We start from the raw sequence: 22,229 nt of genomic DNA, 5'->3' as shown, positions 1-22,229 counted from the left end.
GACTTCAAATCAATGATAATGTTGTTCTGTGTGTTTGTGTGTGTGTACAGTGAATGAGCTTTCTACAGGAGGTGGCTGGACTTCGCTGATTGCCACAGTCTGCGTCTACACACTGCTGAAGTTCCTTCAAGGAGGAGGGGCAGGTGCACAAGTGTGTGTTCATATATAGAGACAGATGTGTGTGTGTGTGTGTGTGTGTGTGTGTGTGTGTGTGTGTGTGTGTGTGTGTGTGTACAAAATAAAAGGTGTTTAATATCACCGAACAGAAGCTCCTGTCTGTGTGGTTTAGAGTGAATATGAGCATGAAGTTCTTTGGCATCTCTCTTCCTTGTAGGTACGTCTGGTTTCATCAGCAACCTTCGTCAGTTTCTGTGGATCAGAGTTCAGCAGTTCACCAGCAGAGGCGTTCAGGTACCGCTCAGACCACCTCTTCTTTTATTTCTTCTTCTGTACGTTTCCTGTGTCGTTGCTGTCATTTCACTTTTAATATCTAAATTTAATGTCTATTTCCCGTTGTTTTGGCTCAATTACATTAGATTATTCTGGTTTATTACAATCTTGGTCTTATGTTAATAGTTTTGGACTTAATAACAACACTCACCAAAGTAATTGCTGAGAACTTGGAAGACAGAAACCTCACCTATAATAAAGTCTCATGGGGTGAGAAAGCAGATCATAGATGTTAATCCATCCAAGTGTTTACTAGTTTTCTCTTCTATAATCAGAGTGACAGAATTATAATTGGATTGTTAACGCACTCATTGTAAAGACTATGGATCCAGGAGATAATAAAATCCTCTTTAAACACACTATTTATACGCCTAAAATGATTTGAGCACACACTAGTTTTGAAAAATCTGATCTTTTTCCTCCTGAGTTGAAGCCAAACAAGAACAAGATACTTTTTTTCTTGTAAATTTATCTGACAACCTGCCGTATAAACAAAGAGATTTCAGATCTAGCTGTCTTACATTGGACATGGTCTAAGTGAGATATGCTTGTATTCAATGTACATAGTTGCATAACTGGAAGTCTCTCTCTGTCCCTTTCCCTCCACACTTTAGGTGCGTTTGTTTTCCCACCTGCATGGTTTGTCTCTGCGCTGGCACCTGGAGAGACGCACCGGAGACGTGCTGAGGAGCGTCGACCGAGGCACCTCCTCCATCAACAACCTGCTGAGGTAGGACAGGAGGAGGCTGACAGATGGAGACATTTGGCCTCCACACAAATGACCAGGGTTCAATAACCAGAACAGGACATGATTTAGCGGGCATGTACATGTAGCGGGTGAGTAATGACCTGTGATTGTTTCTGTTTTTAGCTACATCCTGTTCAGTATCCTCCCTACCATCTGTGACATCATCATTGCCATCATCTACTTCGTCTCCTACTTCAGTGTCTGGTTTGGACTCATAGTCTTCACCTGCATGGTGCTCTACCTCAGTGAGTCTGTGTGTGTTTTCTTCAATTTTACTTACTTCTTTCATCCCTTTGTGGTAATCAGGACACATTATCTTGAGATAACAAGCTTCTGTATTCATCGTCTATCCAAGTTGTTTTCATCATAACAGCAACAGAGGAAAAAAAGACAGGAGAATGGCAGCAGGCTTTACCAGGACAATAACTGTTTTCTATATTAGAAAATGCAAAAAAAAGATAAATACCAAACCTTTATCTCTATGAATATGAACACAACAAAAAACAGTGTATTAAAAGCAAACTAAATATTTGTATTAAGTCATGGCCTCAGGCACCCACAGCTGCTCCCAGCTTCTGTAGGACATTAGATTTACAATAAACAGGTGTTGAATAGAGACGTTACAATCAAATCCAGGAGCTATTTGATTTGATTATTTCAGCAAAGCTTCATGAATCCTCACTTTCCTAACTGTCAACCCAAGAATCAACTACATTTGGTTAATTGTCTTTTATAAAAAATGAGTGATACATCAGTTTTCGCTTCTATTGATTAAGCTTGAAAATCAGACTGTGCTCTGTCTCTGCAGCCTGCACCATCCTGATCACAGAGTGGAGAACCAAATACAGGAGAGAGATGAACAATCAGGACAACAACGCCAAGTCCAGAGCTGTAGACTCGCTGCTCAACTTTGAGACGGTAGATAACATCACTGCACACCTCGTTTATTTTATTTAGCTGGACACTAGAAAACCCGCTGCTGCTCTGGGCAGGTGTGTCCAGGTGAGATCAGTTGTACTATTGGAAACATCCAGCTGTGATATAGCACCGGTGGAGATGCCAGATGTTTATCCACACTTACATGATAGTGTTTGTAGATATCTCAGTTTTACATCATTTCAGGAAGTTCACGTGATTTCACAGCAGGTCCACCCACTGGATTTGATTCATTTTCACAGGTAAAATATTACAATGCTGAGGATTATGAGGTCCGCTGCTTTGAGGAAGCCATTCTGAAATATCAAGTAAGACTAGCCGACAGTAGACAGACAACTAATACCTGTTTGTCATAAAAAACCCAACATTTCTTTGCTTAAGAAAAATCAAATCAATTATCAATTCTTCTAACACACTTTTTATTCGTGTTTCCTATTTTTAATAAAACATGCTGGTCGTGTTTTTTTATAGCAGTGTGAGTGGAAGAGCTCAGCATCGCTCGCTCTGCTGAATCAAACCCAGAACATCATCATAGGATCAGGACTGCTGGTTGGATCTCTGCTCTGTGCCTACCTGGTCTCTGTAGGACAATTCCAGGTAAGTGTATAAAAACTGTAGAATCCAATATTGAAATCATAAGACGTTGCAGTTTAATGACTGTTGCCTCCACATATGGCGGGAACACAAAAATAAGACTGATACTTGGATGTGCACACTGCAGATTTCAAACCAGATGTTGGCACCATTTCTGTTTTTGGTGTTTCCCAAAGTTTGCACCGGGTTATTTTGTTGGCTAAAAGTATCAGGATGGAACGGATTACAGAGGATTTTAAACCTTGACTGTGCTATGCCACAACCCATTTTAAACTTTAAATCTATGTAATGATGTCAGTGATTGTCTCTGTGTGCTCTTGTGTTATGTCTAACCACGGTTGTTTTTCTTTCTCTCTATTGTACTCAACAATCTCACAAAAGATCTTGACCGCAATGTGATAATCTGATTAAATGAAGGTTACACATCAGATGACACAAAACAGTGTGATGTAATGGATCAGTGAACCATTGTACCAGAGGAAGATGTTACAGTTTAGATAGTGAACTTCACTTACATGGATTTCACTTGGACATGACTTTAGTAACTCAGTTAACCACAATGACTCAGACTGTGACGACTTGGATGTAACCCGAATGGCTCCTGTACAACCTTCGTCACTTGAACATGACCTCTGTGACACTGCTGTTTGAATGACCACAATAACGCAGACTTGACAGTGATGTGGAGAGGCAACTCAACCATGATCTTTACAGCAGACATTGTGTTGGGAACAAGGCTAAGACTTGACCTCTGTGACTCAGATATGGTGGCATGGGTGACTTTAGTTATGACCTCAGTAACGCAGACCACAGTGATCATGATGACTCGACTTGTTGTGGCTTGGACATGACTTACTTCACTGATTTGTTCGAATTGACTGTCTTTTAGCTTGTTTGCTAACACTTTCTCCACGACAAATTTTATAAAACGATAATATAGTGAGTCAGTTTTATGTTGTCTGCTGGTTCAGCTGCCCCCGAAATGGTCAAAACAGTGTATGAGAGTCTTCCCTCTGAGAGACTAATTAATATAGATGACTTACAGTAACCTTTGCTTATTAGAGGATCAGCAATATTCTGTGGATAAATCTGCAGGTTGCTTCATGTTCAGTGGCTGTACGCGTTTCCCTCTCCCTCAGGTTGGAGATTATGTTCTGTTTGGAACCTACATCATCCAGCTGTACACCCCTCTGAACTGGTTTGGTACCTACTACAGGTGAGATGAGCACAAAGGACAGGAGGCAAATCACTCACTCTGTTATACAATGCAAACAAAGATCTGTTGTATGTTTATGTGTCTGTCTTGCACATGGCATTTACTTGTTTATAACTAGACCTTAACTTTCAACACAGGGAGAAAACACCCTGAAATAGTTAATCAGTGTGTTGATGTGACTGTTATTACTGATGGCAGTAAAGTTTATATATAATTGCAGTATATTAATCTGAAATAAAGATGAGAAAACTGCTAATACTACTGCTCCTAATACCACTTCTCTTCTACTTCTTCTTGTACTGTTGCTGCATCTAATGACACGGATGGGGCATCGGTGTGTCTGCAGGCTGATTCAGAGTGCATTTGTTGACATGGAGAACATGTTGGCACTGTTGACGGAGCAGCAAGAGGTGAGTCACAGAAAAGAGTCAGCCTGTAGAGTGTATCAGGTGTATAGTTTTTAATGTAGTTTAATTCATATTGGTCCAAGTTAATGCTAACATGGTCCGCGGTCAGTGTTAGCAAAATCAATAACTTATTCCCTGGAGCATAACTGGTGTACTTGACTTTGATATTGATATCTATAATTGATATTTTTATAACAACGATGTATTGACGACAATTTGAAAACACTGTGAGAGGGGTGTCTTGAAGTGATGAATCTATGGATCTGTCCACTACCTGCTCAGCAGCAAACAGCAGACAGACTCGGTGAGAGAGCAGCTGGTGAACATAGTGAAGCGTTTAGCAGCTAAAGAGCCAGTTATTTCCCTCAGGTTGGTAGAAACCAAAGACAGAGCCAAAAGAGAGGGAATATTATGGCCAGAAACTCGACTCCAGATGAACACAAATGCTGGCTGGATGTGTAAATTCACAACTGTTGGCTTATTTACACAGCTCCTAACTTGTTTACACTGCCCCCGAGTGGCAGGTTTAACTTTGTTAAAAACTTTGTTACCGTTGATCATATGACTGTGTAATGACAAAAAGGTGTCACCTGAAGTGATGAACCGACAGTAAAAAGGCTCTGATAAGTTTCATGTGTCTATAAATTGTTTTTCATGTTGTTGATTGTGATTGGATTTGCTCATGTGAGCTACAGTGTGTGTTTAATGTCTGACTACAGACCATACTTCCTTTGGAATAGTAACGATAAAGTAAGAATCAGATAATGCTGATAATGTGATAAAAAGTTTTTAATTTCTTTTAGATTTAGTATACATTATATTATATATAGATATATATATTCTTAGCATGAATTGTAACAAATTGCTATGGCTCAGGTAGAGTCAGGTATTTAGGTCTGTCTTTTCTAACTTTGAGCAAAAGTTTATGATTAATACAAAATAAGTATAAAAATTGAAAAATGAATTATAATTACATAAGTGGATAGAGAAGCTAAAATCAGTGAACAGTGTTCAGAGTCACTGTCAGTCTGCTCGGAAACAGAAACTCACAGTCAGAGGTCAGCGGATTAGGAGGTCAACAAGTGTTTGTGTGTGACTGTGTATCTGTGCGCATGCACATACTAAAACACAGAGTCTGTCTGTATGTCTGTGTGTGTATGTCCGTTTTTGTGTGTGTGTATATGTGTGTGTTTCGGTGGGAAAAGGCGTCCTCCGGCTGCCTCACTAAAGGCTCCTACATTCACAGGCCCTTGATATGGTAAACAGCCACATGAATGTAGACAAAAGCATTAGAGCACCTTAAAAACACAGCGGCCCTTTTCTTTGCCTTGGGAAGCTGCAGGCGAGGGGAGTCAGGGAGGAGGAGGAGGGAGGTCAGGAAGGAGAGGGGGACTGCAAAAGCTGATGGTGATAAATCAACAAACTGCAATCAAACTTTAAGTCCCCCTGTTTGGCATTTATAAACACAATGTAAATAAACGTAATAATATAGGGCTGAGCAGATATTGTGTGTTTATTAATGTATTTGTCAACAACTATAACTCCGCCTCTGAAAAACCCATCTGTCTAAACAGATAATGAATAACAATATAGTTATAATTGACCACTTTCCCATTCAAGTGAATGAAAATGTGGTTTTAATTGTTGACAAATACTGTACATTAATAAAATGTCTTATATCTGCATTATAGTGTTTTATAAACCATTTATTTGTGTATCTTTGTGTATCCCTTTTATTTTTTCTCCTTAACCACCACCTCCTCTCTCCCTGTCTCTCCTTTAATACACTTCTCTCTCTGACTCATCCGCTCTTTTCTAACATCTTGTTCTCACCCTGCTCAGTTCTTTTCTTTCAGTCCAATCAAATAAACAAATAGCCTTTTTAATTCTTTCAATATCAGGAATACAAATTCCGAAGAATATTTTTTCTGTTGAACCTGACAGTTAATTCTTCCCTGAATTGGCAGTTGAAGTTTTTCGACCCTATCACGTGGTCTTCATCAGCAGATGGGCTTTGCTCAGTTGTCATGGAACTGTAGCTCTTAAAACTTTCCATCAGTCAGTCTGAGCTCTTTCGCTGTTTCCAGCTTTGACTCCAACATGAAGGAGAAGTTACAAAAGTGAACAGAATAATTGAAGTAGAAACATTTATAGTTCTGTGGCAACTGAGGAAATGTCATCTGCTGATTAATAACTGTGTGATATGATTGAAATAAGCAAGTAGGTGAATCTTGAGTTGAGTTTTCTTAGTATCTCTGTTTTGGGCAACAAATTAAGAAATGTATAATAATGAACCTTCTCCTCATCACAGGTTCAGGATGCTGAGGATGCACAGGACTTGCAGCTCACAGCAGGTCAGGTGGAGTTTGACAGAGTCTGTTTCAGCTACGTACCTGGGTGTGTAGCCAACAACTAATCTGTTTATAGCTGAAATCCATCTTTCTATAATTTGATCAGATTTGAATCAATTGTATATATAAACTGTATAAAAACAGAGACTGTTGTTGTTTAAATAATGTGTCTCTAAGAATCAAATGCAGCCTGAAGCTGGTATAGCTGGTGCAGCATACAAAAAGTATCTGACTATGACTCTGCAGACTACTGTTTACATCCCGTTGCCTACCAACAGTCTGTTTGTTTTAACCATAAACACAACTTTCCCTAAACTAAACCAAATGATTTTATTTGGGTAAACCTAACTTCATGTTAACCACAGAGGTGGTAGATCATTAAATTAGTCATTTTATACTGGTTATATGCATTATGGACGCCAATGGCAAACAATCTGTTTGGTCTTACAGGTTGGAGGACTTGCTGAAAATATAAGAATAATATGAGAATGTTTACAGAAAGGAGAAGCCAAGACATTTACAATGAACCTTTCCTAAAATAATATATGAAGAAACGTATGATACGTGATGTTCAGTTAGCTGTGTGAAAGTTAAAATAATTGTGATACATGTTCAGTAACAATGATATCATTTAAAATTCTAATGGGTATTCTAGGGGCTTTTATTTTTACATACAAGAAGCAGCACAGCTGGTGACCATCACCTGCTGTCTGTAGGACAACAGACACTCTAAAAAACATGTTGACTTTTATTAATTGGAAGTCTTGGCTGACCTCCTGTGTGCGCTGGCATTTATCTTAAAGTCTGAGCCAGAAGGACAGGCCAGGGGAGAGTAGTGTTGGTCCATTGCACTAGAATGAACCTAACGTTTATTTCTCAATTGTTCATGTTCTCTTTTGATTTTTCTCAAATCCACAAACTTTCAGGAATCGCAGTCAGAAGAATTTCTGGCACGAATAGGGTTGGAATGAAGTTTGTTTTGATCCTGACTGTTGTTGTTTTGTACATGTGTGTGTGTTTGTGTGTGCAGCACTGAGGTTCTCAGAGATGTGACTTTCACAGTGGAGGCAGGACAAACAGTCGCCCTGGTACGTTGTCTTCTGTTTGCACCTACATTCCTATTGTTCTTTCAAGTGGTATTTAAAGGACCACTTCTACCAAATAAAAACAAATTACAGTATTTTGTTTCTGTACCTTTTTTTTTTTTTTTTTTTTTTTTTGCTTTATTTGAGATATCTGTCTCTGAATTTTTTTCAGTTTCATTGCAATTACTTTTTTATTAAAGGAACAGTCTGTGGTGGATGAAGCATTCAGATTGTTTACTTAATAAAAGTACCAAGTACCACCATGTGTTTAAAGATAAATCTTAATCTGGAATGTAAATATAGCTTTAAAAGAAAGGTTACATATTATTTGTATGCTTTTGAAAGGTAGTAATATAAAGTAGCAGAAAATGGGAATACTCAAGTAAAGTTGTGTGTGCAGGTTGGTCCATCAGGATCAGGGAAAAGCTCCATCCTGCGTCTCTTGTTCAGATTCTACGACCCTCAGTGTGGCTGCATCCGCATAGACGGGCAGGATATCTCCAAGGTACACACACACACATGCACGCACACACACCCACGCATTCACATGCACGCAAGCGCACACACACACAGTATATATACAGTATATATTTCCATCCACATTCAGTTCAGTTCACTTAAAATCAAGCAGTTTTGAGGACCATACTTTGGCTTGTTTTAGCTCACTAACTACAAGTTTTCACAAGTTTTTAGATTTATTTGTGTCCTTCCAAACAACCAATACAATACAGAACATTTGTGAAAATTTGAACATGTATACAACATGTGCATGGACATCTCAAGAGTCAGCAGGTGACCAGCATACTGTAGAAACAAAGTACTTAAAATGACTGGCAGCTGTTGACAGGAGCTTTTTAAAATAGTTCTCAATCGCATTATGTTTGGTTAGCTCAACCTGGGTTGATTGTCTGGGACGGGCAAAACTGTGGTAAAAAATGCGTAATCTGTGCTATATACTTAAAGGAATAGTTCACCACTTTGGGAATTATACTAACCCTTCGTTACAGAGAATTAGATTGATTACACAGATGAGAGGCTGTGTTCAAAATCACTTCTTGTTCACTCATTTACTTTACTTACCCCTCATATGAGATAGTTTACTCAGTAGTGAGCAGTAAATTGAAGGCACTATAAGGTGGATAAATTTACACACTCAGAACAGTGAATAAGAATATTTCCCTCTTCTCAATATCTCTGTCTTGCTTTTTATTTCTATCTCTCACTCTTTCATTGCTGTTTCAAGCCTCTGCTTCATGCACTTTGACTTCCACTTTCCCTCTCACTCCACTTTCTCTCACATGCACACACACATACGTGCACACAGCTGGGCTGAGTGTGTGAGCTCCAGTCACACTGTGAATAAATCATAGTAAAAGGTTCCTGAATAATGCAGCAACGGGTCCAGACACCAGATGTGTGTGTGTGTGCGTGTGTGTGTGTGTAAAGATAGCTCATTTATTGTACTTGAAGTAACTCTGTTTATGATTTGCCAAAAGTCTCAATAAAAACCAAACAGCACAAACACTCTCTCACACACACACACACACACACACACACACACACGTACACATGTTTTCACACAGCAAACATACTTGTTCAAATGAAGAGGCTGGTGATGATTATGAGGTCGCTTATTTGTAATTACACAGCAGGAGGGACGTTTAATCAAGACACATATACACATGTGGTATTCTTTTAAAGTCGATTCGGACTGTTGATCAATCTGAGGAGGAGGTAAGGAAAGAAGTGGTAAAACTCTTCATCCAGTCTGTTGTTGTGCTAGGCAGCATCAGGGCCGGCCCTTTTCTGGGAGCCACAATGAAACGCACAAAACTTTGTTCATCTACCAGCTCTCATAGTTGTATATTTTTGCCATTAAATTGTATTGTACTGTAATTGAGTATCATATTAACTTACTAAACTTTGAAAAAATTGCTTATTGTCATGCTTCAACATTGTCAATGGTAAATAGTAAATGCCCTCTCAGTAAAGGTCATATGAAGGCAAACCTGCTTGATGACGATAGAAAAAAACCTGTGTGGAGTTTGCATGTTCTCCCCGTGCCTGTGTGGGTTCTCTCCGGGTACTCCGGCTTCCTCCCACAGTCCAAAGACATGCAAAATGGGGACTAGGCTAATGGGATACTCTAAATTGACCATAGGTGTGGCTGTGAGTGTGAATGGTTGTCTGTCTCTATGTGTTTGCCCTGCGATGGACTGGCGACCTGTCCAGGGCGTACCCCGCCTCTAGCCCGAAAAGATGCTGGGATAGGCTCCAGCCCCCCCGCGACCCTACTAGAGGATAAGCGGTAGAAAATGGATGGATGGCATTTACAACACAGTACATAGGCGTAGCCCTGCTAATCACAAATAGATCCATGAAGTGTGTGGCATCGACTTTTAATAGCCTCATGATATATTACATGAGCTGTGAGTGAGAAGTGAAGATGAGAAGCTTAAATGTAAGTAAACTCTTAAATTGGGTGGTAATTCTCTGAAATGCCTCAATCACATTTGAAAATGATGAGTCAATAAAGAATTTTGATTAGTAGCTGGCCATAAACTCTCACCTTTATTTACAGAGTTAGAGTGAGGAGGAAGAGGAGGATATTGAGCTTTGGGTTTTGATGCCAGCAGTTTTTACACACCATCTGTTTCACATGTTGCCTGTTGTCACTCCATTAAAATCCACCAAACCTTTCATGTTGCACTATATAAATACTTTTTCAGTGTGTCACTATCAAAGGACTCATTGGCCTTTTTTACCTTGTTAAACAACGTCCATCTTAACAAGTCGTTCAGTCTTACACCCAGCATTAATTTATGCTTGCATGGTAAACTAGAATGGGATTCAGTGGAGTGAGTACCTCTGTGAAGGCCAAACAATCCTACTCATGCCTGTGAGATTGCACTATTTTGCCAAAGTCACAGAACTCAACACCATTAATGTATCTTGATTTTTTTAATATCAAGATTTATTCATTATTTCCTGAGAAATTGACGAAAGTAATTTTTGCAAATCTTGAAATGTCAAGGAAACTCCTGAATCCACTTGTTCTAAAGGAGCTATTAGTAAGTTTTCCTAGTGCTACAAAGCTAATGTTAGCGTTAATCGCTGTTTACTTATCAGTCTAGAAGAAACGTTGTGAGTTCAGCACAAAACTTCAGTCCTTTACTCGCCAAGAACTTTCTCCAAGCAACCTTTTTTTAATTTTGTTTCTATTTCCATAATTTCTTCTCTTCTACTGAAGTTAGCATGCTAACCAGCTAGCCCCGTCCCGGTTGGGCCATCTCGTCACTTTCCGATACCGAGTCACTGTAGTGTCCAGCTCTGCCCTGAAGGAGTAGAGCTACTCAGAGGACGTGTCATTGCCTCTTGTATTGTGATGACTGAAGCTTTTGGCGAGACTGGTAAGGAAACGGCTGTTAATGCTAACATTGGCTGTGCAGCAATAGCAAAACACACAAATAGCTCCTTTAATTGAATCTGACTGAAAAAACACTTCAATGGTTTCCTCATATTCTTCACTGAATGCAAAAAAGGAACAAACATTTCAGCATGAGAAGATCGATACCACTCCTGTCTTTATATGCTACTGTAGTGATTAGCTTAATTTAGCATGAATACTGCAAACAGCCTGACTCTGTCCAAGAAACAATCTCATTGGAATTTCTGATTGTGTTGTGACACATATTATTTCAAATTTAAAGTAATTTTTAAACCTCTGAACAGAGCCAGGTTAGCTGCTTCCCTCTGTCTCCAGTTCTTTTCTTAATATTTACCATACAGACAGCGGCATTGATCTCTTCAACTACCTCTTGGAAAGAAAGTGAATAAACATATTTCGTAAATTGTCAAGTAGAAGTCTACTTTTTGCAATTTTTTAGCTTTAAAACAATAATTCCCCTGCTGCTTTAAAAATGTGGTACACATTTGAGGTACACACACAGCCATCTCGAAAAATCACAAATGCCTTTCATGTCGTTTGCCAAAATAGTCTTAACCTCAGGGGCCATTTACTAGAATTTTCCCATGCTTGAAACTTAATCTCAAGATTGTTTTTCTTCCAAGATCTGGTTAACAGCTCACTTTTCTCGTACGTAGAGCTTCTTTCACTTTTCTATATATTATTTTAATCTACTGCAGTTAGTTTAACATGTGATTCTTATCAATGATTTTTTTTCCAGCGGAATCTGGAAATTCTCAGGAAGATGTTCTGCTCGTTGCACACAGCTGCTTGGAGATTGGAGGATCATTTCTTTTCCCAAGTCTATCTTAACATATAGATTTGAGAGAGTTATCGGTGGCTGTAATAATTTCTCCTCCTCTGACCCATACTGGCCTTGAAGTGACCTGAATGCGCTGTAACAAATAGGGGACAAAAACTACAGCCTTTGTTCTGTGCAGAAATGCATCCTAACATCAGCTGGAGCTAATATTACGTGGTCTGGGTTAGCCAAGTCAAGTCTTTGATTTAATACTGTTGTTAGATTATTTGGAAATGAGTGGAGAGAGTTGTAATCTTGTATCTTAGTTTCTAAATGTGTGAAGTAGTGGCTTCACAAGGTTACAGGAGGTAGAATTTCAACAGCAGAGATGCTTGTTGACTCTTTTACATGTGAGTTTTGCTACAAAAGTGCGTCCAGTTCTTTCGCAACACAGCGAACACTGCTCAGCCTCTTGGACCTCTGGGTTTGTTTTTGGCCCATCTGTCCTGTGCTGTTCTGTTTGTCCCTGCATATGGCAGCCACATGTGGTGAAGCTGTGATGAGTCCAGCTCTGCTGACCCTCATGCTGATGGCTGGTTGCTGAATGCTGCTGTGATTCATCTGTTTGTTTTTGTTTTTTTTAAGGTGCCAGTCAGGTTTCCTTTTTCAGATTTTAGGGGATATAAACAGCAATCTCAATTTAGTTTAGTTCCTGTTCAGCCATGTTGGCATCACTGCTCGTAACTACCCAGTTTTTCCTGTTATTCTATGACACACCTTCCCGTTGGTCAGGAAAGAGTAGCCAGGAAGACCAGTTTTTATTAAAGCAAATGGACAAGCTTCACCAACTCTAGATGAATCATTGCTGGGTTAGAGCAGGACAGAGGGACACAGAGGGTTACTACTGTAGAGCCAGATTGTTAAAGGAATAGTTTGACATTTAGGCAAATTGATTTTCTTGCCAGTTAGCTTAGCTTTGCAAAAAGACTGGAAACATGGGGAGACAGCTGTGTTGAAATTTAACAAAGTCAGCCTCAGCAGCTTGTATAACTTGTTGTCCAACTGCGTCGGAGGGGAAGATGTTCATTGCTAACGGTCACACTGGGGTGAAAAGCTTGCTGAAATAGAGAGGGAGGCACGATAACCATTAAAATACGGAGATTATGGGCCACACTTTCAGACTGTCTCTCCCAGAAGACGTTCATGTTGTTGCCCTTGGTTGTCCATGTGAAAAATAACAGAGACAGCAGTGCAAAAAGGGAAGAGTGTCCTTGAGAGCGAAGTTCAAACCCTGCTTACTTTCTCACCTCTGCACAGCTGACCAATCGCAGTGTGACAAAGGTGTGAATGTCAGATCGTTGGTTTCAGAAAGTTAAAGAAATTGTCGAACACATATACTATGGCTGTCAGTCACCAGATCTCAACCCAGTTGAACATTTATGGCACATTTTGTACAGATGTGTTAGACAGCACTCTCCGACACCGTCATACACCAAATGAGGAATTACCTTCTGGAAGAATGATGTTCATCCCTCCTGTAGATTTCAGAGAGTTGTAGCACATGGTCGCCCAACACCTAAGACACTTTATGTTGGTTTTTCCCTTAATTTGCCACCTGCCTAACGATGTTGGTGGCCAGCTGCATGCCTGCAGCGTTGACTCAACCTCCTCTTTATGAGCGATTATGTTTACTGCTGAGTGTATTTGGCAATGCAGATTATATGAACATATTTTATAGAAAATAAGGTTTGTGAAGAAATATCTCACTACATCATCTTACAGATTTACTGTAATGGTAATCATTATCTCCTGTGAATGAGGACAGCTGTCTGACAATAAGACTTCCTCTTTTGATGTGATGCTTCAATGAAAAACATTAAAAGCGCCTTTTTTTGTTTTTATCCCCCTTTTGCCTTTTTCCCCTCCATCTGTCTCTTTCTCATTTTATAACATTTGGTGTTACAGCTCTGTCAGCCCGCCTCTATCAGAAACAGATGTTGTGTTGTTCTCAAGTGGAAGAAATAACAAAAGTAAACAGCAAAGATCAAATTAAGGGAAAGTGAGTGATTACCAGCCAAACCGAGCTGGTGCAGGAAATGGAATTTGTATTGTTGTGGCTGCGGAGGAAAGCTTTCCACAGGAAAGACTCAAAGTACTGCACACTGACCAGAGAGTCATTGAAAACCGGAAATTATTTCTGGAGAGATGAAGAGCCAGATTCACATAATACTGAGAGGTTTATTCTTAAACGGGGGAAAAACATCACGACCATTTCACTCGTACCCGTTTGGACACTGAAGCGTACTGGTGTCGGTATGGTCTGCCTGCCTCTTCTGCTCCCAACAGTCTCTTACCTCCTGATCAAATGTGGTTGATCTTTATGATGTGGCAATGGATGTAATAAGTGCACAGAACAAATCCTTTCAACAATCAAATTGAAAATAGCAATCTAAAAGAAAATAATGTGGAGTGATCGTAGTTGTTATTTTATAAACCAGTTCCTCCGGGTTTCTCTACAGTTCACCACCTTTTCACTCTGCAGTGTTAACAGTCCCTCTAGCCACATTTTTTCCACCCATCGTTTTAATTGAATCTCTATTTTTCTACCGATAATTGCAGCCTAAATTAGCACGGCAAATTATTCATTGATGAATGAATTGTTTATTGACACGTGAGTAAAAGAAGGCAAAGACCACATTTTTAATGAGTTACTGTCACCTAGTTACCACGTCTTATAACAAGATGAGATGTGTTGTTAATTATAAGAAAGATGGAGAAGAAGCCTTGTGGATAAGGACAGAAGCATAAAAGCCTGAGAGAGACACGCAATGATAGACATGTACAGAAATCAGTTTAGGACATGTGTGCTGTCTGTGACCTAGGGCAGCATGCATTATATAGTATAGGATGAATTTAGCCATGCAACATTTATGTAGATGTATGCTGAGTGTGTGTGAGAGAGAGGGAGAGAAAAAAGACGACCAAGTAAAGAGAGAAATTTTCCCGGCTCATAGACATATCTGTTAGAACTGTGACCTGCAGATCTGAAGATCGCTGATACTCCCTTCATACGTAGAGTCACTACACGTATGAGTCTTGTGGTGACATTGCAACCAAGAAGCATTTGAGATGGACTGAAAACCTGTTGTGAAATGCTTTCTAGCCAGATGTTGAAAAAGTTGTGAACAAAGCCACATAAGTCAACTTTTGTTTTTTGTTTAAAAAGGAAAGACATTTTGTGCTGTTGTTTTGTTTTGTTTTGTTTTTTTCTTAAATCCCTGATCAGTGAAACCATGTGATTATTCATGTGGGTGATTGGGCAGTGTGAGATGAAGCAAAATTTTATTCTAATCCGTTCATGTGATTCGCCCTTATAGCTAAACTGGTGATGTTGTTATGAAAACACTAAATCACACAAGTTATTTACCTTGCAGCCTTTTTTGTTTTTAGCTATTTTCCAACAGCATCATGTGTTACCACTATCCTCTGGTCTGGTTTCCTCTGGACCCTGATTTGTATGCAGCTTGGAAAAACCAAGACAGATACAATCAGATTTGCAATCTGGTCAAAGGAGATGGAACTGGATTTTATCTCAGACTCTTGAAATTACGTAAACTGGTACATGTTACAACCCAAGTGCCATGCTGTACCCATACATGTTTGTTTTTTTAAATTAAGCATGAATTAAACACTTAATGAAAGTAGGTTCCAAAGCTGGTTCTACGTTAAATCCAGGTTAGCAAAATACCTGGAAAATACCTTGCTAAGCTCCACAGAACATCTGGTGTACAACGGTAACCACTCTCCCTCGCTGTCTTTACTGTGTCTCAGGTGCGTCAGTCCTCTCTAAGGTCGTACATCGGCGTGGTTCCCCAGGATACCGTTCTTTTCAACGACACCATCGGCAACAACATCCGCTACAGCCGAGTCGCAGCCACCAACCAGGAGGTGGAGAGAGCTGCCATGGCTGCTGACATACACACAAGGATACTGGAGCTTCCTCAGGGTCAGTCGTTTCACTTTGACTTTGCTGAAGCAGACCTGTAATATTATGTTTGTCAATTTGAATCCTGATGTTAGAGCCATCTCTTTCATTATCAAAATTATCTGTGTTTAACCAGGTTATGACACAGAGGTGGGGGAACGAGGGCTGAAGCTCAGTGGCGGGGAGAAGCAGAGAGTGGCGATAGCTCGAACCATCCTGAAAGAACCTGAGATCATTCTGCTGGATGAGGTGAGGATGGAGGTGGAACATGAAGTTGAACACACTTTGCTGCAACTGAACACATGCACCTGTTCATTCCCCTTTTAATAAAAAAAACATAAATCACATAACTGACACATGTCGCCTACTCCAGTGTGTCCACGTTAAGTCTTCTGCACTTCTCAGGCTGCCGGATTTTAATTACTTTAACGTGCCTGACCGTGTCCAGCTTTGACTGCCGTCCTAAACACTGTGTCAATAAAGTTCTGTGTCCAATTTTCACTGAGTCCAACATCCCTTTTACAAGAGAGGCCCAAACAAATTAAATCCCAAAGACAATTCAGTCACGCAGCAGTCATTAAATGCACTAGCACACTTAATAAATTCACAATAAATTCACACATTTTAGCAGTTAGTAGCTAAAATGTTTCTCTGCAGTGGAATATATGTCAACAAATAGTATTTAATTTCATTATACTACTTATTACACTCATATATACTGTGTTTGGTCCATCAGGCCACTTCTTCACTGGACACCCAAACTGAGAGGAACATCCAGGCTTCACTGGCCAAGGTCTGCACCAACAGGACGACTATAGTGGTCGCACACAGGTGACATTACTACCAAGCTGTGTCTTGTTAGGAGGGAAGTTTCCTGCTTCCTTTCTTTATAACTAGGAATCTTCCTGATAAGTTTGCTTGTTTTACTTGAGCCACAGTGTTGTGTTGAAGGAGCTATTTGTAAGTTTTGCTATTGCTACATAGCCAACGTTGGCATTAACAGCTGTTAACTTACCAGTCTGGAAGAAACGTTGCGAGTTCAGTATCAAACTTCATTCCTTCAATTGGCAAGAGCTGTCTCCAGTGGTGGAAAGCAATGCCAACTCTTCTCCTTCACGTCTTTTATTCTGCTGAAGTTAGCATGCTAGCCCTAGCCCATCTTATCACTATCCGATACCGAGTCACTGTAGCCTCCAATCTGCGCTGAAGACGTAGCGCTGCTCAGAGGATGTATTAAGCTCCTGACAAGAAACCACATTCTGTGGCAGAGAAAACATACAAATAGCCCCTTTTTAAAAACACTACAGCAGCAATTAAAACTTAATATCATAGCACACCAGTTTTATCCACACATCAACAGAGTGACGATGTTGTTGTTGTAATAATGGAAAAGAGAAAAGCATCCGTCAAATAGTAACATCCACTCATCCGTGGACAATCAGGTGAAGCATGGCTATGTTTGTGAATGCACATGGTCCTTTCTAATACTGACTGCAAGTTGTTGTGAGCAAAAAGATCCTCCAATGTGGAACTGGAGCTGGGTTTCTGTTCTTTTGACACTGAGTGAATAAACAGACATTCTGCTCTATAAATGAGAGTGGTCTGTTACAGTGTGGTTACAGTAGCGGTGGTAATACAGGACCGAACCAAAAAGAAGAACCAAATGTGAGTAGAAGAGATGAAAGGAAAAGAGGGATGTGGTGAAAGGAAAACAGGATTAGAGCGCACACAAAGAGAAGGATGGAGAGATTAAATGGAAAGCTGATTGGAGGATATGAGGTGACGCGTGATGACAGGTCAACAAAAGTAAAAGAAACAGATGTCTGGTTATTCATCAGTCGGAGTGATATTGAAAAAAGACTTGAAAGGCTGTGACACTCGCAGACATTAGAAGACATTAGGAGCGAAGCAGCCTGTGGTACTGATGCCGGCTACACGGCACGGACCCAGTTATCATCATTTCCTCTGTACAATGGATTTTGTGTTTTTTTTCTCTTTCTTCTTGTTCCATGACTAACATTATTAAATCACGGTTTCTGTTGTACAGAAGAAAGTTGACTAATTTGATCAACAAAAGCAAAAAGCTAAATGTGTTTATTTGTGTATATCAAATTACCTGTGAGGACAACCTGTTCTTTCCACATCCTGCTCTTTTTCCACATCAGGCTGTGTTGTCTGCTCCAGTAATTATAGATCTGGACCTAATGGCTTTTGGAAACAGTCAACAAACCAAAAACAACAAAACTGTAAACTTGGAAATCTCACAGTGTGTAACCCAGCAAAAATCTTTACATATAAAAACGACTTTTTAAAGCGTGAGGAGTCTTATTTTTCACAACCGAAGAATGTGCACACCTGTATGGAAACTCTGACCCATGCAAACAAACATTGTCCACAGATGTTGACTGTAACTAGTCATCTGTGACTGTTACTGACACCGAAGCTCTGAGGCATTTGTCAAACTTGCTGTTTTTATACGACTGTGCTAATTGTTGCTCCGGTAAAGAAAACCACTCATGAATTTTTGAAGTAACAACAACAAAATGAACATTGCACAAACTGGCATTGTATTGTGTTATTGAATAACTGTCCATACTCGAGATTCATTCATGGAGAAAACATATTTATATTATCCAGCAGCAACATTTTGTTTAACTGTTTTTGTTTAACAGTGTTGATACTGAGACGTTGTTCCCAGGTCTGACAGACAGACATCATCTTATCATGTACATTAATTGTCTCTCTCCTAAATCTGATGATTATTTATTGATCAGTTGTCTTTTGAATGAGTTGATCCAGCAGCTTCTTAATCTTTGAATAGCAGTGACAGATGGAGTCTGGTGGCAGGATCAGGGCTGTTTATTAACTGAATCAGTCTGGCCTTAAATTAAATTAAAACACACAATCACAGCAGACAGATGAAGATTTAGACTTTGAAGCCTTTGAAATCTCTGTTATTGGGAATTTATTGTGAATTTTTCCCTTCTACTGAACATGGCAGCAATCTGCTGCTAAAATCAAGCTCATCTAACAGAATACTGAAATGTATGTGGCGATGACGCAGTGTCGAACTCTTTGGGTAGACCTACTGCATGTCTAAAGTTTCATTGCTTTAAAACCCTCTTTATCTCATACTGTACTCCTTTCATTCAGATTATTTCCTGCCTACTCTTTTGAAATGACACTGTCTTAAAAATACAAATAACGAGTCTTAAAAACAAAAACTGAGGGAAGTTCGTTTCCTTCAAAAAGTAATAGGAGGTGATTTGACTAGAAACAGGAAGAGGAGAACTGTTTGCAGTTGGGAGTAATTAAATGTGTAGAAGATGCACAATTTTGAAAAACAAGTATATGATGGCCTACCTGAAAGAGGAGGGGATTTCCATTCTTTATTTACCATGGTTATATTACTTTTTAAATTAAAGTGTGCAGGTCAGGCAAATGTTTGGCCAATGTAAATGGTAATTCTATGGACCCAAAGCTTGACAGTAGAATCTAAATTGTACACTCGGAGTATAATAAATTATAAGTTTAGTATCAGTAGGTTGTATTTTAGGAAAAGCATTAACAATGATCCCAGGGATCTCTGTCAGTGAGCCACCCTGCATCGTACGTGGGCTCTGGAAATGATGCGTCTCCATGTAAACCAGCCGTCATTAATGTTATTAGTAACACCTGTGCTTTTCCTGCCATGACGTGTCAAAACGGTCTGCAGTCAGGAAGGCTTCGTCCTAACACATGACACCAAGTTATCAGCTGTGGGTGAGTCTTCACTCATTTAACCAGGACTAAAACCTCAAAGGTTACACTTGTATTAATGAATATAAAACTTTAACCTCAACCTAAAAACAGGACATGAACTGTATATCCTGAATATAGTGTCTGCATGTAAACACACGGGATGTTTTCTTGGTGGTGAAAAGCCTGAATGAGTGGAGAAAAAACCCGTTGACGTCTGCAGTCTCTAGAGAGAGATATTTCTACCTGTGACCGAGGTTTTCTATCAAATATTGAAGGTGGACGTCCAAAGATGGTCTTGATGACATTAAAGCAGAGTGGTGGCTCAGCTGAAGCTTTAAAGTGACATGCAGCAGTTTGGAGAGGCATGAGGTCTGAACCTTTTTTTTTTTTTTTTTTAATGTTCAATATCCTTTTTTCAGATTCGTACATTTACATGAAAGAAAATTCTGAAAATTAGAGAAAACTTTCATCTGTGCATCTTACAACACCTTGGGAATAATTTCCCTGATTCCCCACTGCGTCGCATCACGAAGCTGAGAGCCATTCAGATAGCTGAGTGTGGCTTTAATCAGACTCTCATCAGGGAGTGGTCATAAATATTAACTTTAATAATTTACAGACAAGTTCATTCAGAGTTCCCCAACCCAGAGTGACATATTCAGCTCTCTTTCTGTGTGTGTGTGTGTGTGTGTGTGTGTGTGTGTGTGTGTGTGTGTGTGTGTGTGTGTGTGTGTGTGTGTGTGTGTGTGTGTGTGTGTGTGTGTGTGTGTGTGTGTGTGTGTGTGTGTGAGAGCTTTGGTTGGTTGAACATGTGTGACAACTGAAGTGTGCTTGTATGTCTCTGTTAGTGATTACTGAGGAATGACTGTGTATTTTTTTACTTTTATAGGACAGCTGAATATATTTAACATCAAACCACACATTATGACCACCTCCCACTCTCTCTTTCTACAGATACCGTACGTCTCAATCTTTTCCCATTTCCTCATCTTATCCCGCTCGTCTCAACCTCTGACACCTCTGGAATTACTCTCTCTATCTCTGTCGTTCCACTCTTCACACGTGTGTCTGAAGAATATTTCCAGTTTATTACTTGGATCTTGTTTCTGTGGCTGTGGCAATCGTTTCTGTTGTTACTAATAACATTATTACGTTTGTGGCTGTACACTCACAACACAGCAACATCGCTGAGAAGGACTCTCACATTCAAACCGATTTCAAACAATCTCCGGGGCCTCGTTTCCCAAAAGCATCTTAAGGCTAAGATGGTTGTAAAATCCATCTTTCAGACCTCCTTAAGCTGAACAGGTGTTTCCCAAAAGCATCGTAACTGCAGACATTTTTATTGTAGATTAACGAGAGCCTCCTACACACTCGCAGGAGGTCATGGGAGGCTTCTTAGGAAGTTTCAAAACCTGCGGGAAGAACCAAAAACTTCAAGTTTTATTTAAGGTTATATTGTTTTTGTTCATTTCTGAGTCTGTATGTTTTTTCATCATGAACACAAGTGTTTAAGTGATGTGTGATGGAAAATTAGTCCTAGTGTTTTGAGAAAATAAGGAAAGCCACTGAACGCTTTGTGATGTATATGTTTGTAATATATAGACAGTTAAACAGCATCATCCTCATCAACATAGACGACTGATGTTGTGAAGCTCTTAATGGCTTCTGCACCTGCAGCAAAGTTTTCCTTTGGGAAACAAGTAATGTGTGTGTGTGTGTGTGTGTGTGTGTGTGTGTGTGTGTGTGTGTCTGTGTGTCTGTGTGTCTGTGTAGAAATACTCTTAGAAAACACTTAACTTCAAAGGTCGACTGTTGCTGGGAAACAGGACACTGGTTAGTTAAACTGATTTAGAAGAGGAAATGGAGGTGAACAGTGAAATTATTACCCAAATGTCTGTTAAGCATCCATCAAAGTTTCCTTACACAGTTGTGCTCACAGTTTTCATGTGAACTAGAGGAATTAGTGTCAACATTACATGCCTGCTCACTTTCAGTTTATTCTCTGAACAAAGTGGTTTCCAATAGAAACACTGGCTGAAGCTACAAAAAGGTGCTACTTCTACATCTGGGCCAATTCTGGCTGTTATCCGCTGGTGTGGTCTAGCAGCCGGCAAGATTAACTATGTGTTCGCCGAAGTTGGCCCAGATGTGGAAGTAGTAGCTGACAATCTTGCTGTATATATGGGCCAAACAGGGGCCAAGGACACAGGCGTATAGTGGGCCAGAGAAAACACAAATCCATGAAGTCCCAAGTGTTCACAAGAATGATTTTGCGCAATCCCGTCTGTGGTTATAACCATGAGAACTCTCCCTTTGTACAAAGGCTACCCACCCCAACCACCTCCGGGCAACTCTGCTGCTGCTAATAAATGAAGTGCGTCATTCATTCAAAATAAAGAAATGAAAAGAAGAAGAAAATAAAAAAAGTAGCCTCTGACCATGATCCAGTCAGTGATCACGACATTGTAATTAGGACCAGCTAACGGTTTAGCAGTGTATGACTTG

The 22,229-nt window shown here is 39.8% G+C and overlaps 1 protein-coding gene across 1 annotated transcript in view; it reads left to right on the top strand.

Annotated features, from left to right (window-relative positions):
• abcb6b (ATP-binding cassette, sub-family B (MDR/TAP), member 6b) overlaps positions 1 to 22,229 on the top strand; it is a 30,186-nt gene that overhangs the window by 4,847 nt on the left and 3,110 nt on the right. The window contains exons 3-17 of the mRNA XM_056389541.1: positions 51 to 143; positions 335 to 411; positions 1,065 to 1,180; positions 1,322 to 1,443; positions 2,007 to 2,116; positions 2,377 to 2,442; positions 2,606 to 2,731; positions 3,868 to 3,944; positions 4,291 to 4,354; positions 6,663 to 6,748; positions 7,733 to 7,790; positions 8,188 to 8,292; positions 15,827 to 16,001; positions 16,117 to 16,229; positions 16,717 to 16,811. Of these exons, the coding sequence (XP_056245516.1) occupies positions 51 to 143; positions 335 to 411; positions 1,065 to 1,180; positions 1,322 to 1,443; positions 2,007 to 2,116; positions 2,377 to 2,442; positions 2,606 to 2,731; positions 3,868 to 3,944; positions 4,291 to 4,354; positions 6,663 to 6,748; positions 7,733 to 7,790; positions 8,188 to 8,292; positions 15,827 to 16,001; positions 16,117 to 16,229; positions 16,717 to 16,811 (1,483 nt within the window). The remainder of the gene's footprint in view (positions 1 to 50; positions 144 to 334; positions 412 to 1,064; positions 1,181 to 1,321; positions 1,444 to 2,006; positions 2,117 to 2,376; positions 2,443 to 2,605; positions 2,732 to 3,867; positions 3,945 to 4,290; positions 4,355 to 6,662; positions 6,749 to 7,732; positions 7,791 to 8,187; positions 8,293 to 15,826; positions 16,002 to 16,116; positions 16,230 to 16,716; positions 16,812 to 22,229) is intronic.

The sequence above is a fragment of the Seriola aureovittata genome, chromosome 11 (genome assembly GCF_021018895.1).
Source record: "Seriola aureovittata isolate HTS-2021-v1 ecotype China chromosome 11, ASM2101889v1, whole genome shotgun sequence".
NCBI lineage: Eukaryota > Metazoa > Chordata > Actinopteri > Carangiformes > Carangidae > Seriola > Seriola aureovittata.
This window is presented reverse-complemented; position numbering and strand designations above follow the sequence as displayed.